Source organism: Tenebrio molitor, chromosome 7 (genome assembly GCF_963966145.1).
Source record: "Tenebrio molitor chromosome 7, icTenMoli1.1, whole genome shotgun sequence".
Lineage (NCBI taxonomy): Eukaryota > Metazoa > Arthropoda > Insecta > Coleoptera > Tenebrionidae > Tenebrio > Tenebrio molitor.
In genome coordinates, this window is record NC_091052.1 from 11572775 (window position 1) to 11591551 (window position 18777).

Sequence of the window (18777 nt, forward strand, 5' to 3'; positions counted from 1 at the left end):
ATTAGGAAGTTATCTGAAACAGAAGTTAGTTGATGCGTGGTGGTGGGTAGAGGGCGAACGGCCAGCCCTTACGCACCCTCTCGATAACGAGTTGAACCAACTTGCTCTCGGATGGGGCCGGATTACGAGAATCCAAGACGCCAACTAGTTACACCCCCGGTCAAACAAAGAGTTTTCTTTTAAAATCCGACACACTACGCCCAACACAACAATGACAACTTCCGTTGTACCGTAAAATAAAAGCAAAAGATCGTCGACGACGACGAACAGAAGGAATTGTTCGTTGTTCGTCAACAGACCACCCAAATTTGCCATATTTAGATAAGACAATGTACGAGGATAATAACAATAATAATAATAAACACAGCCTGGGAATTGCTCAAATCTGAACTTTGACGATAAATAGTTGGGCATTTATCGTCTCCAGACCGAATAAACTTGTGCAACTACGCAAACTTGCCAGCCACCATCGTGTTCTGTCTAGGAATAAGAGTAATAATTCTGAAGAACTTTTTTTGGCAATTTGTGCCATTCGCTTAACGAGCACTGTTGTTCATATTTCGAAACTCACAAACGGGAAAGAAAGAAATCGTCTCCCTCTCTCGTCAGAAACAATTAATTATTATAATAAGATCTGTATGTGGGAACTCGTTAAGGAGATTACGTCAAATTTAAAAATAATCTGATTTAGTTACTTTTGTTGGATGAAATTGGTTAGAACCAGAATTGAGCCGTCTCGGTGATTTAGACACGCCGCCGCCTTGATAGTTACTTATTCTAATTAATTCGTTGCAGTTGCGCCCGCCATTAAAGTGCCAAATCAGCTGTTGGGGGCACCCCTCAACACCGACGTTCAGTTGGAATGCTACGTGGAGGCCTTCCCCAACACCATCAACTACTGGGTGAAAAACAGGGGTGAGATGCTGCTGAACGGGTGAGTACGCGAGTACGGGATTTGTGTGGAAGAATCCAAAGAAAAGACACCGAAGTGGTGGTTTTTTCGGTACAAGTTCCCAAGCTGAACAGGTGGAACCGGAGTCGTAAACGTAAATGGAGCTGCCGAGGTAAAAAAGAAAAGCACAGTACTGCGAATATTAACGTGATTACGACGGTTCGCTGCACGTTCATGAAACATTTAAACACACATCAAGTTAATTTGAATAACAAAATTCCCCTTTTATTTAAATAAAATATCGTGTGTTCATCGTGTCGTAAACGGTGAACAGACGTGTATTACCCACCTCAGGAATTTTGCCCGAAATGAATTAGACTCGGGTATCAAAAATGCGAGCGAGACGTTGTAAACGGAGCCTTTCACAAAAGCGTTTTATCCCGGGGCGTCTTTATTAGTGTCCTAATTAGAGTCGCGAATTTCAATTGAAAATAACCTTTCATCTCGACGAAAACAACTAGCAAATCCCATAATAAGGCAAGATATGACAGGCACTTACCTCATTATTACTCCACCGACAAAGTCTATCGACGAATGGATTACGAAAAAACATCTCAGACAACATTCAGATTGCGTAAGGGAATCACTTGAGTCTTTAATAGCCAATTACGACATGTTCAAGGTTAGGGGTGTCAATTTTTGACATTTAAACGCCCGAACCGGTCGCGAGACGGCGCCACGCGTCGTCACGCCGCCGGTGAAGAATTCAATTAAAATATAGTCCATTTTTTACCCTTTTGCGATGACGTCATTATCTAGTAACTTTACGTATGTTTGAGCTAGGATCAGAAACAAATTTGAATTGATCATAAATAACTATAAATGTGTCAAATTTGTTGACAATTGTTTCGAAAGGTTATGTTTGTAATCAATGTAATAAGTGAAAGAAATTAAAAATTGTCAAATTGACAGGAGCATAAAATAACCTCAAAGTGACCATCAATAAATAAACGTGCCTTTTTTTTGTTTTTTTCTGTTTCTGTCGTTTCAATAAAGAGAAAGCGAGGAAGGAAATCGTGACGTCACTTCAAAAGGGTAAAAATTGGACTATACCCCCAGGTCGACTGTAATTTTTGTAATCGTGCAGGGTTTCGGTTCCGAAGAGCGATGGAGGTTAATGCAGTCGAACAATGAAAAGTTTGCCGCCATATTGTATTCGGATTATTACGAGTAAAAATTTATTTGGCAAAAATGTCGTGGCACGGTCTCCCTATAGACTCCGGCAATTTACTAACGGGTTATATTTTAGCAACGACACGCAGAAAATAGATCGAGAAAACAGCCTTTGTAAGCTCGGGGAGGAGCAAATTTATACTCAATTTATATCATAAATTTTGTTTTGAACAAATAAGAATAGAACCTCATAAATCTGATGTTTGACAAATGCTTAATTAATCATCCGGTTACTGGAAAACAAACGCCATCACAACTAGTTAATTCCCAAAATTTACCGTTTTCAATTTATCAATGATCGATCCAATTATTGCTGCATTCATTATGACATAATGTGCCGAGATAACGTAGTTTGCTGCAACAAATTTATAATTTTAATTAAGTGAAGCCGAACAGAAGCGAACTGGCGTCGTTTACAACTACTCCGTACATTTTAGGTTATCTAACAGTGCCGTTAAAATGACTCAAGAACGGTAACCAGAATATTAATTGAGACCAGATACCTTGGGTCATAACTGACCCCACAGTATAATATCGTGTTTTGATTATTTCAAATCGATGTGTGGCAAAAAATCGTACGAATGTATCGGAAATAATTCTGCAAAGTGTCTCTAAATGAACGTGGGTATATCAAGAGTCCTGTGGAATTGCGCAGCTCTATTCGACGTCGTTGTTTTGATTGTGATTTTCTTCAGTTTTTCTACTTATATTCTAATTACTTTTCATCTTACAACAACCTTTATTAAAAACCTGTCATTAATCGACTTACATAACCTCAGTTTTTCTATTTGGTACCACAATTGGAGAAAATCAGCAACCGCAAGATGGCGCTGCAAATTGAACGAAATAGGGAAAACAAAGAACAGCTGATTTCATTTGTATTTGGATTTAATTTGCCGGTAACAATTTTTTACATTTTACATTATAATAAATGGTTTAAAACAAATTGCAAGTTATAAGAACCACCAAGATTATCAGTTTGCGTTGATTTGTCTACCAAGACCTTTGTCATTGCAACTTTATGGACTGGCTTTTCAACATTTATGTTTGTCTGTTGTGCTGTTTCTTCATTAACATCAACAGTTGGAGAAAATTTGTCAGCATCAGCAGCGTTACCCAGATCATTTCCTGCTTCTTTTACACCAAAATTTAACCTTCACGAACTACAAAAAAACAACACTAGTTCGGTCAATAAAATTTGTTATTATAGTACCTAAGATGCGTTACCTATTAGTAGTTTGTCCACATTTTACGGTTTTATTGTGAGTATCCACTGGTAAATTGTGAGAGGGAATGGCTGTAAGTTTCAATTGTCTCACTTGACACCTTTTGCTGTTGTGTAAAAAGCTATAATCATCAAAGCTTCCCAAACTTGCCCAAAGGTATAAAATCGGTTGGTAGAACGTGCTTTGTAACCCCCAATAAAAATATCTCCGAATTTACCCTGAGTCCCTGAGTCTGCTTGCAAAAAATCCCAACATCTTGACCTGCTGCAAGGGGTTTTAAACAGTTTATTATTAGGGATTGATACCCAACTCTTAGGGGCCAATAAAGCAATTGACTCTATTCTCACTTATTTCTAGAAGCTCTTTAATAGGTTTTCCGATTTTTAAAACTTCCTGCTTGGTATTTTTTAGAGTTTTTCATTGGGAAATAACATAATGGAAAGAGTGCAGAGAAATGTCTTTGCTCACTAAATATCACACTGTATCACACTGCGGCACGGAACAATAACACTTTGAGGTACTCGTTATCACTTCATGCACAATTTATTATGAAAAATAAACGAATTTGGCTATTTTTTGGCGATTGAAATGTATTACGGCCAATACGTAAACATTTGTTTTCCCTATTTCGTTAGTTCAAAAATTACCACCAGAGGTCAGCCACTTCGCTGATTTTCTCCAATATGCTATTCGAATTCCACAAGACTCTCGATATACGTTCTTTTAGGGATATTTTATATTTTACTTGTGCGGATGTAAATGTTCAAAAATAAAAAATTAAGTTTTATCAAGAGTGCTTGCTTTAAGTGAAAAACCATGTGTGAATGAGATTCAAGTCTTCAAGGGCACATTTTGTAACAAGTTACCTAATAGTCTGTTCGTACTCGAGGAGGAAACAAAGTGACTTATGTCAAGAGAAGAACTGTTTGGAAGTTATGTTAAGTAAAGCTGTTGTTGGCAATAAGAAGTGTCAAAAAAAATCGACGATAGCGAGGAACGATTCAGATTGCGTTATATTTTTCTTGGAGTCGGGTCAGCAGTGACCCCAGGTGGGTGGAAGGTGTTAGTCATTATGTTCACTCGTAATGTGGATATAACCTTAGATTAAGTTTAGATTGCCTAAGCATGCACAAAGGACCCGAACTAAACTGTGTATATGGGGTAAATTTCTAAACCTGAATCTCCCGTTCCCAAAATTGCAACTGCCTACAAAAATAATTATGCCAATGGCACCGTCGAGACTTCGCAGATGTGGAATAAATCAGAAGCGTAACCGTGACATAAATTTGCTGCATCTTGTCGTAATTCACGGTTTCATTAAGCTCTTTTAGTCTCGAAGCGAAAAACATAAATATTTGCAGGGAAAGTATCAACGTATGGCGTCTCATCCAATTTGCCAGCATCCAGAAACACCGTAACGACAACACCTTCAAATATTGTAACAAGAAACCTAATTACAGTTACCCTATCCGCCATATTAGGAAATTGGATTAAGGACAAGAGCAATAATTTTGTTATGCAAATGTGCCCCGTTTCTATCGAATTATGTGCAAATTTATGATAAAACAAAAATTGAATTTTTTGCCGAAATTCAGACTCGTCTCATTTCGACTTTTAATAAGAACGGTAATGAATCATCATTATTGAGAAAAATGACGAATGAAACGGAGAAGTTAATTATGGCGCCTATTTACTGACAATGAGTAATTACGAAAGCATTAGTAAATCTTACTGGTTTAAACGTGTGCATGTGCAGCGCCGAGCCGTCAACTTCCACAATTAATATTTCGCGCTGTCATTTCAGTTTCCCTTCAGAGAACTGTTTATTTAAGTGATTTGCCGTTATAAATCAAACAACCCTTAAAAATTGTCCGCGGGGATGATCATTTTTCAGAGCGCTTTTCACCGGTGGCGGATAAAAATCTACAGTGTATGCAACCAATAATACACCGTTCAAATGAAATTGAAGCGAGCTGCACACGAGAACTGTTGCACTTTTAAATAATATGGTAGGGCGAAGTGTTTCGAGGCGTTTTCAAGTAAGTTGCCATTAAATGAATCGCATGATTTAAAGCCTGGTCGGCCGTAAACAGGTCGTTCGGCTTTTTATGTGTGCAAATATTGCCTCTTCATAAATTTAACTCGGTGAAAAGCTGAACATGTCGCGCGGTGTGCAAACATAGTTTTTCCAAGAAGAACGAGTCGTATTTGCCCCAACACTCGCCCTCATTATGTGCTCAAGCTGTGCGAGTCGACTGGAGCAAACTCCTTTTGTACATATTTAAATTCAATACCAGGCGCAACCGACTTCAATTAGCAGGTGCTTCGTGCAAAATTTAACAAACAAATTAGGCGTATAGTCTCGTACGCTAAATACATATTTAACCCTTCACACCGCTGAAATGTAGACGCACACATGGGCTAAACCGCATTACGCCTAATACGTACAGCCGCCTGCAAAAGAATCGAGCCTACCCTCGCTAAGGAAATAATCACCAATTCATACTTCGACAAAGGGATATGACCACTGTCATAAACTCATAAATCTAATCTCTCAGACAGTTCGATATACGAGGGCTGTACCATTAGTTTTTGTCTTTTATTTAAACGGTGTTTTTATTGTGAATTTCAACATTTAATAACGAATATAATTTATGTGGTTTGCTTTATTCAATAAAATAATGTTTTAAAATCCGGTTTAGTGCTTTTATTTTTGCTAATAAGAAAACAAGCAGTGTAAGATACAAATAAGTATCTACCTATGTTTAATTAAAAATTAAATGCCACAATTTATCACTATTTCTGTTGCGTTTCTTTATATTAATTGATCTTAATCAATTTTCGATTGTTACACAGGAATTATCATTACATTACATCATTACAAATTTATTTTTTTCCTCAAAAATTTTCTGATGTAAGATAACATAATTTTTATACTGTCATTTAGACAATTAAAGGGCTATCAGAATCAAGGAAAAAAATAGGGGCTTTCCATTTAAAAAAACTATCGATGACGTCATAACTCGAAAACAAATGACTGCTTGGAATTTTCTTTGGTACTAAAACATGTATTTTTATAAACTAAAATTGACTTGTCCACAAATTTTTTTGAAAAATTTTTTGTTTCATTTCGATTTAAAAATCGCCCGTGCGCGAGGTTACGTTTAGTTATGTGTGTTCAATTTTTGTAATTAAATAGTTGCTTCCCAAAGGTTGCTAGTGCGCAGGGGGTCTAACTCTTTCACATTTTTTAAAGTAATGCGAATTGTGCCAATTTGTTGTAAAAATGCATGTAAAAAACCACCAACATTTTACCTAGAAAATACAACCGGTAATGTTATATGCATAGAGTTGATTTTTGACTTTTGGAAATAGAAATGTTTGGTTACGAGTGTCAATGATACTTTATGAAAACAGAAAATAAAAATTCGAATTGTTGTAATCTTGTGTTATTGAAAAGATTTCATTGTTTTTGCGGCAGTTTGAAATTTTTTGGCAGTCGCATATGTTTCGTGACATAATCGCCTTTTTGGCATAATAAAGAGATCGATCATCTTAGTAATATCAAAGTTACCATTAGCACCTTTAGTGTAATTGTAATTTTTTTTTATTGGTAACCAATTTTGCTCATTTAAAACACGCCTGAGCGTGTATAAATCGAACTTTTCCATGACAACATCGCGCGTTTTCCATGGAAACATCACCAACCCGAGAGGACCGGAGAAACGTGAAGTCTAAATGTTAACTCATTCAACATTAAAAAATATATATATCGTAAAGTATTCGTGGATAACTGGTCTTTAAAACACTTGCTCTATTTCGAACACTCCGGCTGCGCGTCGTGCTCGAAAAATCGCGCGTGTTTTAAAGAACTTAATATCCCCTTATACTTTAATATACTATACCAACTTAATTCAACAAGTGGTGGTTTTTAAATTGATTAAACCTTGTTCACGTTGAGTTGAACATTTCAAGGTCAAATTATTTAATTTTTTGGCTCTGTAATTATGTTTTGTAAATAGTGACATGCAGCTAACCAACATAATGCGATTTAGCAATGCTTAATTCAACGTGAACGGTGTTTACCTGCATGTCACTATTTACAAAACATAATTACAGAGCCAAAAAATAAAATTATTTGACCTTGAAATTGTCAACTCAACGTGAACAACATACATATAACATCAATAACAAAAACGTGCATAACAGAAATAGCCAACAACTAGGCCATTTAAATTTTAATGGAACATATTTATTTGTATGTTACACTACTTGTTTTCTTATAATCGAAAATAAAAGCACCAAAAGCGGATTTTAAAACATTTTTAATAAAGGCTCCAAATCGCTTAAAACCTTTAAAATTAGCTTGACGTTTCGTTTTGACAAGTTGTGACATTTATCAAAATCCGTTCACACAGGAGAAAATTCTCAAATTCTGACAGTGTCGAACAAAAAAATTATATATGAGTTGATATGAAACATATTATTGTTTCGTCAAATTTGTCCAATAATTGAGCATAATACTGCTCTGTGATCGTTCTTCCCTTTTCCAAATTTCAAAAGTATTTCTACTTTATACGTTACCTACATCAAAAGATCAAAAGATGATAATTATAGCCGTCAATATGGCATTACACAATAATATATTTCATAGCAACTCATATATTATTTTAATATGTGTAATGTGCTAATGTGCCTATGGCCAGGTTTGGTGGTTGATATCTGGTAGATCAGTATTATTATATTACATATATCATTATGATATTGTTATAATATACATACATACAGGATGTTATGGATGTCCACAAATTTAATCACCAGTAAGACTCTTTAAAATAAACATTTGTTGTATATTGCTTTTTTTTTTAATCGAATATTTTCGGGAAAAAATGATATTGGTGATTAAATTTAGATATTACGTGGACTTCTATAACACCCGGTATAATGTAGAAATTAAATTTTCTAAAATCAAGCTTTTTGGAATACAGAATAGCAGTGGAACCATGTAACTTTATAGAGATAGAGATAGAAAGGTGATAGAAAAGAAAAGAAATGTCCAAGCCCGACCACCGAGCACATGTTCTGTCTCGGTTCGGAATCGCTCGGGTCAACAAACATGTGCGCTACTATCCTTAGGATAAAAACTGAAAACGTCAATTTACACCGGTTGTTAATGGGTTTTTATAATTATTTTTGATCATTTTATGTTGGTAACTGTTGATGTCATTGCGAAGCAGACTTGATCCATTCGAATTGCCCAACCGGGAATTTCGAAAATTGTTTCGACTAACCAAAGAATTGTATCAAAATTTAGTCGGTGAATTGACGCCTCATCAACATCTGTAATTTCTACAGCCTCCGTTTATTGCACCCAGAGAAAGACTTGAGGTCTGAGAGAAAACGATATATGCATTTAGTTGGTGAACGACAAAGATGGACAATTGGAAAGAGGCAAGAGTGCGCAAGAGAGCTCTTTCTATTTCTGTGCGTTCGTTTTCACCATCGGTTGTGCCGAATTCTCACGATTGGTGTTACACGGTTGGTTTGCGGCAAATAGAAAGAAATTTTCTTTCTATCAAGTTACATGGTTCCACTGCAAGCGATTTTAACAAGACCACCATTATTTGTCGCATTTGCCAAAGCGCCAACGGAAATCCCCAGGCCAGGCAAGATTTTACAATCCTGGGTAAAATGGATTATTGCATTTGCACGATTTCACCAAGAAGAATGTTTTAGGTTGCTGTTAATGTCTATTTTGTATTACATACTATTTATTTTGGAGAAAATCTAATTTGATATTTACTTTTTTATTATTGTATTTATAGTAAATTTCTTTATTATTTTTTTAAGTTAACTTTATTGTTATACGAGTTGCACAAGACAGTCTATTATCAAACGCGAAAAGAACGACACAAAGTGTCTTGTGTAACATGCAATTTTTTCTATTTCGGCTTGGTTAATTTAATTTTTTTAAATATAAAATAATTATATAGTGACTTTTATTTTAATGACATTTGGTTGGTATTGATGAAGAATTGTCATTTCATTGAAAATTAAATTTTGTTACAATAATAAATCTATTTAGTCCTACCGACTCGTAATTTTTTCAGAGGCAGTTTTTTTCGTTAAATTGCGAGGCAACAAAATTCTCATTGGAATGTCAAGTTTACTTCGACAAAAAAAAGCTCTCGTGTAATTATAAGTGACAAATAGTGTGCTGAATATCGCGAAAAAATCTAGTCATGGTCAGAAAAAACCACGTTGACAAGGCTTTTGTTTTGTTGGTAACACAAATTAATGAACAAAATGTCAGAAAATTATTTTGACGTTTTCCGAAATGGATTTAAAAAAGTGCCACGATGAATAAACTAACCTTTAATCCGTTTTGTGATGTTGTTCCGAATGTTTGTTTGAATTGTTCATTCGGGAATTTGTTTAGATGAATGTAACTCGACCTCCTTTTTTTTCGGAAAATTTTGAACATATTATACTCAAAGTTTGTTGCTTTAGGCAAAATTACTCCAAGCAACAAACTTTTCGTCATATGATCAAAATTTTCCGAAAAAAAAGGAGGTCTTGTTATATTATAATTGAAAAAAAATATTAAACCATCCAAGCAAACTTTTTGACAACTATTTTTGATCTATAAAAAAATTACATACTTGGCGACTTGATAATGATGCATAAATGTCGCGTTTTTTTGACGGTTGTAGAATAATACATTACACTATAAGTGATGAAAGTGCCTGATTTTTCAACGGGCAATACATAATATTTTAAATTTCTTTGTAATTATTTTACACCCCTATTTTTTGAATCTTCCGGATCTGGAGTTTCAATTAATGCAAATAACAGTGTTTTAAATTTTTATATTAATAAGTAGGTAGTAGATTGTTAATGTAGTAAATTGTTAAATAAATTTTCCTCACTAGTGATGCAAGCGCCTATTTTCCTCACTAAATTGAGTGATGAAAGAATCATTTTCATAAGCGATGTTGTAAAAAAAATTTTTTTGTTCGACACTATCAGAATTTGAGTTTTTTAATAAATGTCACAACTTGTCAAAACGAAACGTCAAACTAATTTTAAAGATTTTGAATGATTGGAGCCTTTAAGGGATTCGTCGAACAACAAAACGTTGTATTCAACTCGTTCGTGTGTAAATTTCCGATAATAATCTACTCACTTGGGAAATTATTATAAGCGAAAATCTTTTTGGTCCATTTATTTTTGTTTATTTCTTATTCGTATTCATACGATTTTTTAACCAATGAACGTCATTGTAGTCGTATAACAATAAAGAAATATATATATATTCGTTATTAAACGTTGAAATGCACAATAGAAACTCTAGTTTTTCATTTGCCAGTCAACACCGTTTAAATAAAAGACAAAAACTAATGGTACTGCCCTCGTATATCGAACTGTCTGAAATTATTGGAGATTAGATTTATGAGTTTATGACAGTGGTCAGGTCCCTTTGTCGAAATATGGATTGGTGATTATTTCCTTGCAGAGGGTCGGCTCGATTCTTTTGCAGGCGGCTGTACAACAATTACGACGAATCGCGGCGGTTTTCAGTCGGAGCGAATTGGACGATGACGGAATCTTAACCCCCACAAAGTTTCTGAAGACGTCTAATTGCAACATCTCGGATTGTGACTGTTTGTTGCATAGGTGATGCCTTCGACGAGCGCACAATGGCTCTCGTTACATGGTGATAAAACGCCCTTAACTCAGACGTAAAGTCTAACGCCACTAAGATGCGCTTTGTAACGTAATGCCTTATCGTCTGGGGTTGTTCTGCAATTTTACCGCGACAACAAAAACAGCGCGTCTGTTAAAGTCGACGACAAAGCGACGAAATATTGTGCACATTTGTGCAACCAAGTTGCATGATTGTTTCCCGTCGAAAAAAAACTAAACCCGCGTCTTCGGTGCACGATTTTGGTAATCGTCCCGATTTCGCTCCTTTCGTTATTTAATCCCAAATTCATTATTTTGAATGTCAGCGAGAGGCGGATGTGGATAATGGAAAGAGCGATTTTGACAGTCAAGCGGGAGCAAATGGCGGCTCGGGAGCACCAGGATCAGGGGATCATAACATAATTAACGAATCGGCCGAAAAAAGGAAAATTAATTCGCACTAAGCAATCGCGAATGGTAAATATTAATTGGGTAATTAGGGGGAAGGTAATGAATTTTGAGCGTGCCAAAAGGGATGTTGCGTTCGATCTTTGATTTTTCGCGAGCTGATCAGCTTGGGACGGAACGAATTGATCGATTGTACAACGCAGATGTTCTGTTTCAGGACGAAGTACACGATAAGGGAAGAGCGCAGCGGGTACAAGGTGTTCATGTGGCTGGTCATCCGGCAGTTTTCCAGCAACGACATAGGGACGTACAACTGCGTCTCTACCAACTCATTGGGGCGAGCCGAAGGCACCCTCCGCCTCTACGGTCAGTCGAAGACGTCATAATTACGCACGATTGATTTTTGTAGCGTCCGGCGATCGGGGGTCAGGCCACCTTCTCGCTCCGATTTACTCTCTCATCGGCGTCGCTAATTCTTTGTAATTGTTTGTACAGGGTGATGGATCGTTTAAAATAGGAATTTCAATACAATACTCCATTGTTTCAATTCGACGTCCGCTTCGTTCTTCACCTTCCAGATAATGGAACTCGTGATCGCCTATTTTTTCCCTAATTGAATATTTTCCTTTTGACTATTTGCCTTGACTTTTCCGGTGAAAAATTAATGGATAATTTAGTTGTCAAGAGCGAGTTTAATTCGTGATTAAGTGCTCGCCTTAGCATTTCGTGACCCGATAACTCCCACCGGATGCCCCAGGTAAATATAATCTAACGAACGACCCTCTTTTTCAAACGCTAGACAATGTACTAAAAGGTGGTTTATTTTTGAATTTCGGTAAACAGCGTATCCTTCAGGGCCGTATTCAGCTTTGAGTAGAGTTTCCCCTCGCGTCCTGTTGTCAAGTTCGCGAGCTTGCAAGGTTGCCGGTCTTGATACTTGTGCACAACACTTTGCAACAATTGCATATTTCTTTGGCGCACGGCTTTGTCTTCGTTCTCCTTGGAAAATCCCTTCTTGAAGTCGATAGAAAATTCCTTTGATAAATACTCCGATTTCAATACGGATTCCTCCAACTTGGCATCTTCCGTTTGCGTCCCGTCTAATACCTTTTCTTCACCGTGCAACAACAAGTTCAGTTTTCTCATACCTTCGCTGTTCTCCTCCTCTTCAAACATGTCGACATCGTCGGAAGAAAAAAAATAGTTCGATCTCAAAATCGATTGATTTAACTTATCATTTTGAAATCTCGACCGTGGAAGCGCCTTCTCTTTGTTTGCCCACGAAAGAGAAGTTTTTTGGGGCAAGCTTCTACCTCCAGCTTGACAACACTCATCTTGCATGCTTTTCACCCGCTTCTCTTTATCTTCATGAGGAAACAGCTGTCTCCTCAACTTTTCCACGTGGCTCTCACTAAACTCCTCCTCGTCCAAGAATGCTTGCAACGCCTTTCCTCTTGGAGAAAAATAATACGTAGACTTCTCCGGAGACTTTTGTTCGTTCTGAAATCTCACTTTCTGTCTTCTAATTTCAGCAGCAACTCTCTCATCAGTGTGAATTTCTTCACCCTTCGCACTCTCCATTTTACCTTGTCTTGGAGACACGCTACGATCAACTCTCGGTACCGGTTCTTCACTAGTCAAAGAAGAGATGTGTTTCTTCAGTACCGAACCAACAACACCACGAATCTCTTTCCAGTGACTTTGTCCACCTTCCGACACCACATTTTCCCTACTCATCGCACTATTTTTCGGTTTCGAAAACAGTACTTCCACAGGAACATTTTCTTCGACGATTTTCTCCAACTGCCCGCTTCTTCCAAACCGCGAGTGGGTCGCATTCTCGAAGTCTTGTAGCGACTTGTACCGTATTCTGGTCTTGTTCAAGTACTTCTTTTGCATCCTGTCGAACTGTTTCTGAAACTTGTCGACAACAGCTCGTTTACGTTGATGCATGGTTTCTTCGTCTTCATCCAGAACAAATTTGCTTTGGGAGCTCGAATTAGAGTCTCGTTGAAGTCTGTCAGCTATAAGCTTCTGAAGCTCATCCAGTTGTTTCGAAGCGATCTCCAACTCTTCGTTGGTTTTCTCCAAGAAGTCAGTCTTCGCACTAGTAGTTTCGATCTTCTTCAGCTGCTCGATAAACTCCAAAGTCGATTTCTTCTTCTTATCGATTGGTTTCACCTTCTTCTTTTGTTCCAAACCCAACGGAATGTTTTCTAAAGGGTACTTCACTAAACTCTGGACAGCTCTACCTTTGTGCAAACTCTGCGAAGTTTTGACCGGCTTGGAGGAGGTGTTTTTGTTTCTGCGCAAGTCTAGTTTCAAGGGACTTTCTTGAGTGCTGAGAGTGCGACGAAGGTTCTGATCTTTGCAGAGCGGATTGACTTTGATGCTCTCCTTCAGTTGCGATTCTAACGATTCGTTAGCATTTCTGTAGTGCATTTTGTACTTTCACTTTTGTGTTGATAACTGTCAACGAACTGTCAAAATGACAGTACAGATTGTTATAAGTGAACGAATGTGTTTTGTTTGCAGAAATTAAGGTTGGACCAGGCGGACCCCACGATAATCACGTGAGCATAGTGGGAGGTGAGTTGCTGATTAAAATTTTTGAAAGGATCTCCGTAATCCTTTTTATCTGAGAACGCGAAGTCGTCACATTTGCGGAATAAAAAATTAAAAAGAATTTTACTTTGATGCGATACACCCTCTTTTACATGAAACTTAAATATCACGTTCCATTTGTTCTGGGAATGTTTTTTACGTTCAATTTCATCAAACAAATTATTCATATTACACGTTCCGGTTTCTGAAGTATGGCCTGGTGAAAGAGTTTTTTAGTAATTTAGGTTTCCACGAAAGTTCGTTCTTTTCATTCTGTCAGGGAGCGAACGAGCTTGACGATACGTTTTCCCCACTTGTTTTTGATTAATTTGCGCGTTTTTAAGTGGGTTAGGGGGGTCGCGTTTAACATTCAAGACGGTGTCAATTAGTCAACAACGATGTTAAGTTATTATTTGCAATGTTGCGGTAATTGGAACAAATGGATGCTAAGTGATCGCTATAAATGGATGCTTTCCGACTCCTCTAATTCAATAACTCGACGGACCCATAAACCATTTACGCGGCACTATGGTTATTAGATTGGGGCCCAGCAGCAGCGAATAATTTCATTACCACCGACGCACGAAGAGATCTCAGCCGGGGGGAGATTTTCTTCAGGACTAATTTTTTTTCCGCAGGTTTGGCCGAGCCGGCCCGCGGTCACAGATCCCGCGGCAACGACGCCTTTTCTTCGGCCGTCCTGACGCGTCCGATCCTTCTGATGACCGCCTCGCTCCTCGGCTACGTCCTCTTCCGGTGACGCCTCTTCTAGAGCCCTCCGCCGAATCGATGAAAAATCACCTGCCTGACAGCACGGACGTTTGTGAACTTTTAAACGAGTGTTTTAGTGCACCGACATTAACAGAAACTCAATAGCATTATATCCATCCATCATTTAAAAAACTTGCCTCTAAAGAGCCTTTCAGGCTTCCTAATACATGTCAGTACGTACGAATGGAGCTTTTCAATTTGGATCAATCATACCGCGAACTCTTTCCTTCCACCGCGAACAGTTTTATATTCCCATATTGCATTTAGTGGTAACGTCGTTCATTTTTCCTTCGTTCCGAAACGAGAGATCAGTTGCGTTTTGGCTGTACCATACAATGTCGGAGGCGTTTTGAGACAGAGAAGCCATTTTTAGATCGTAAAAAAGAACTCGAACGATTACGAGTTTGTTTAGGAGACAAAGTGACATTAATTAGAGAGATCGTGCATCTACATGGTGTTCAAACAGTCGATATCGTGTTTAATTAATCAGTGGTAATCAAAAGGGTGTTTTTGTCATTAGTTACATTTACCCTCTGCTGCCGTCGCAAGAAATGTGAAACGTTCAAGGGAAACTAACCATCACGTAATTAATTACTTAAGACAATTAAGTAATGCGTCCGACTCTAAGTACACCGCTGTTTTTAATAGGAGAAACATTCGAGCAATAATTCTGTGTGGTCTTTGTCTCAAAACGTTGCCTCTAAAAGGAGTACTAATCGGAACTAGGTTGTTGTTGTTGTTATTTTTCTATGCAGCAAAGAATGGCGCGCTTAGTACTTCTTCGACGTAATACTTAAGTCAATTTATAAAATTAGAAACCGACAGTCCCATTTTGAAATTTCTATTTTTTTAAACAATTGTATCATACTGTAAATATGGTCAATGTAGTTTCATAAGTTACACTGTATGTATTTCGTAAAGTTTTGTAAAAATCAAATGTACATAGATTATAAACGAGTGATAGAATCTGTATGGATATTGTTTGATATGAAACTTTAAATTGATTAGTTTTGTGTATAATTAATAACTCGCAAAGATACCTTTGTAAAATTAATAGATTCCTAAAATCGAAACTAGTCGTTATAGGTAATATGTATTCAAATGGTGCCAAATCAAAATGAATATAGGATAAATGTACGCAAATATATGTAAATTATGGTACGAAACTGTTTACTTTGCTCACCCTTAATAAATTTTCTTATTTATTGTTGCTTGTAATTTCTGTCACTTCAACAGGATAATATGGAACCGCACACGACTTCTTCACGTCGATATAATTGATTAAGTACGATAAATTTTCGTTATCTGTGTAAACGGAATAAATTATTCGACATAATGAATGTGCTTATTCTCCTTTCATTCATTCAAATATGTAAATACGATGATATTAAAAGCATCAACACTATCGCAACACTCTTGAACACATGCATATTCACGACTAGGATAAGCTTCCTCATAAATAGCAACGTTAGACCCGGTGCTGATAATTTAACAGAGCATTAGGTATCACCGGGGTTGTAAATATCGCCAAAGCACAAATTATGGCATTTTTCCGTTGTATCGCCCAAGACAACCTACAAATATTTCAAGGATTATTGCCTGTTTAGCATAATCCTTGCAACACTTGGCTGGAATTTTACAGGCGTCCAAGTCTGATCCGGCAGATTTTTCACTAGAAAATCTCGCAAACTTCGACTACACAACACCGAATTTGTTCCTGCTTTATGGCGATGACGTTCTGGTGTGCAATGCGATTCAAAACTACAGTGTCGTGACGTATTTGTATTGTTGGGTGCAGCATCAATTGATCGATTGCAAGGTTGTGTTTGAAATAAAAGGGAAAACTCTTTTGCGAGTGGTGATCAGGTCCCGAGGGTGAAAATATGAACGACAATGGGGGCAAATATTAAACGCAACAATACACTAGTCTGGCGGGACAGAATGAGCCAGTCTACAGGCCACATACGTTCAATTATGCGCATTATTCAAGCGACAAGCACACTGCCGTAAATTAGCATTCCACCCCATCTAACAAAAGGACTACAGAGTAAAACGAGCGCGGACGATTTGCGGTCCATCCTGATGACGTGTCACATGTCGTCCATGTTGTTCACTGCGTTCTCTATAAATCAAGCCGCCACCGTCACCACCTCCGCTACACTAAATCACCAGCTCGCATATACCTGTTTACAAGCGAGATCGCCTCTCCTAATGCTCGATCATCCCATTATTTTTATTTAAATGTTCATGAGGGCACGGCGAAACTGACACATTACGTGCACCAACAGATTAGACAAACGGAGCTTGATTTATTTAGGGGTTTGCGGCTATAGACTCGAATTCGTCGATTCTTCGAGTTTTGAGGAAAGCGTTTGAGTGGTTGCATTGACGTCATGTTTGCAATGATTGGAATCTGAGTCGTGATGCATTACTTCATTGTCTGTTAGACAATCGCGCAATGATATATAACAAGATTGCACAGTACGTGTCCGTTTCCAAGTGGCATCTCGATATATGCTGCGCCGCACTCTATTCACTAAAATTAATGCCAGACTGGGACAACAACTCTGCATTATTGTGGTCTAGCATTGTCTCTGGTGGAGAGAGCCGCTGAAATATGGCCCCACATGTATCTTTACGTCCCGAAACGAGTCAGCTGTTAACGCTCACCAATTGATACAACAATCAAATTTAAATCAATTGTGACTGTTGCCCTTATGTTAATTTTCGCAGCAAAAATCACCGAACTGGATGAATACAACATTTTTAAAAAAGCTCTCTAATGAGAATCTCCCCGAATGTATGCAACCAGCAATACACAAAGTGGCCGTTTGCACCTATGATACGCCACTGCTCTTTAGGTTATGTTTCATGACTGTCACCCAAACATTTTCGTTTCTCCCAATCAAGTTTTTCTTTTTAGTTATTAATGACTAGTGCCGCTTTATTCCTCCAACGAAACACCAATGTTAGAAGAAGTGCTTTTAGATTTTGCGAATATCCCGGCGGAGCCCTCTGACGTTCGAAGTACGTGCGTGAAGTGCCAGTAAGAACGTTAGTGAGGGCAACGAGTTCGATAACTGAGAGGTCTTTTTTACTTTTTTTAGACGTCCGTCGAGCGTGTGTTGGTGTGGGTCGCTGCCGAAACCGCGGCTGTGCCCTAAAAGTCGCATAATTCTCCTCCAGCATCCAGCCGAAGAGAAGAGATGTTTGAGGACCGCCCCCATGCTTCATTTTGGGCTAAGCGACGGGAAATGTTTGGTTTACAAGGGTAAACGCTTCCCTGGGAAACACCAAGGACTGGAAGATATTCTTACAGAGAAAAATACTATTTTATTATATCCAAGTCCTGCAGCTGTCGATTTAAAAACTGTGGTAGGAAGTGATATAAATACCACTTTCAATTTGGTGATAATTGATGGAACATGGCCTCAAGCCAAGGCAATTTATGCCAGCAATCCTATTTTACATAAGATTAGACAAGTTAAACTGCTCACAAATAGTGTGAGTAATTATATAATAAGGACCCAACCAACTGAAGGTTGTTTGAGCACTTTGGAAACGGCAACTGAAGCCTTGACTTTACTGGAAAATGACGAAATTTATAGAAAATTACTAGATCCTTTGAGGACTTTGTGTGAATTTCAACTGCAGAATGGAGCAGTGTCGCATCAAAGTAAAGAATTTTTAATTAAAAATAAAAAATATCCTAAGCTTATTGGTAAAAGACTTAATAAAGTACTAAACTCAGCTGAAATATTTTCTGTGGAGGACAGTCTGAAAGATTAGCGTCCATTTTTTTAAAACATTCTAATTATGTAATGTAAAAATCAGTACAAACGCAACTGTAAATATCATTTGTATGGTTACATCGATACAATTTTTATTAAAGTATTAAATTTAACTGTGTACAAAATAATTTTTGAACTTGAGCGAAAGTAATGATGAAACCGATTA

The 18777-nt window shown here is 37.6% G+C and overlaps 2 protein-coding genes and 1 long non-coding RNA gene across 3 annotated transcripts in view; 2 read left to right on the forward strand and 1 right to left on the reverse strand.

Moving 5' to 3' along the window:
- Window positions 1–1607, reverse strand: part of LOC138135512 (uncharacterized) — a 131746-nt gene extending 130139 nt beyond the window's left edge. The window contains exon 1 of the long non-coding RNA XR_011161001.1: window positions 1452–1607. This is a non-coding gene — a long non-coding RNA (uncharacterized lncRNA). The remainder of the gene's footprint in view (window positions 1–1451) is intronic.
- The window catches only part of LOC138135493 (lachesin-like), a 121769-nt gene extending 105742 nt beyond the window's left edge, over window positions 1–16027 (forward strand). The window contains exons 6-9 of the mRNA XM_069054242.1: window positions 796–934; window positions 11663–11811; window positions 13981–14034; window positions 14688–16027. Coding sequence (XP_068910343.1) covers window positions 796–934; window positions 11663–11811; window positions 13981–14034; window positions 14688–14809 — 464 coding nt within the window. The 3' untranslated portion in view covers window positions 14810–16027. The remainder of the gene's footprint in view (window positions 1–795; window positions 935–11662; window positions 11812–13980; window positions 14035–14687) is intronic.
- A 1626-nt stretch (window positions 16028–17653) lies between these two features.
- On the forward strand, window positions 17654–18724 carry Dtwd2 (DTW domain containing 2). Its single transcript, XM_069054249.1, has 2 exons — window positions 17654–17866; window positions 17928–18724. The coding sequence occupies exons 1-2, from the start codon at window positions 17787–17789 to the stop codon at window positions 18607–18609; spliced, it is 762 nt and encodes a 253-aa protein (XP_068910350.1). The 5' UTR covers window positions 17654–17786; the 3' UTR covers window positions 18610–18724.
- Window positions 18725–18777: the final 53 nt, after the last annotated feature.

Bases quoted from the DNA above. Each gene is read 5' to 3' on its own strand.
- Dtwd2 (XM_069054249.1), top strand. From the start codon at position 17,787: ATGTTAGAAGAAGTGCTTTTAGATTTTGCGAATATCCCGGCGGAGCCC. The intron at 17,867-17,927 runs GTAAGAACGTTA...TACTTTTTTTAG, and splicing joins AGTACGTGCGTGAAGTGCCA to ACGTCCGTCGAGCGTGTGTT.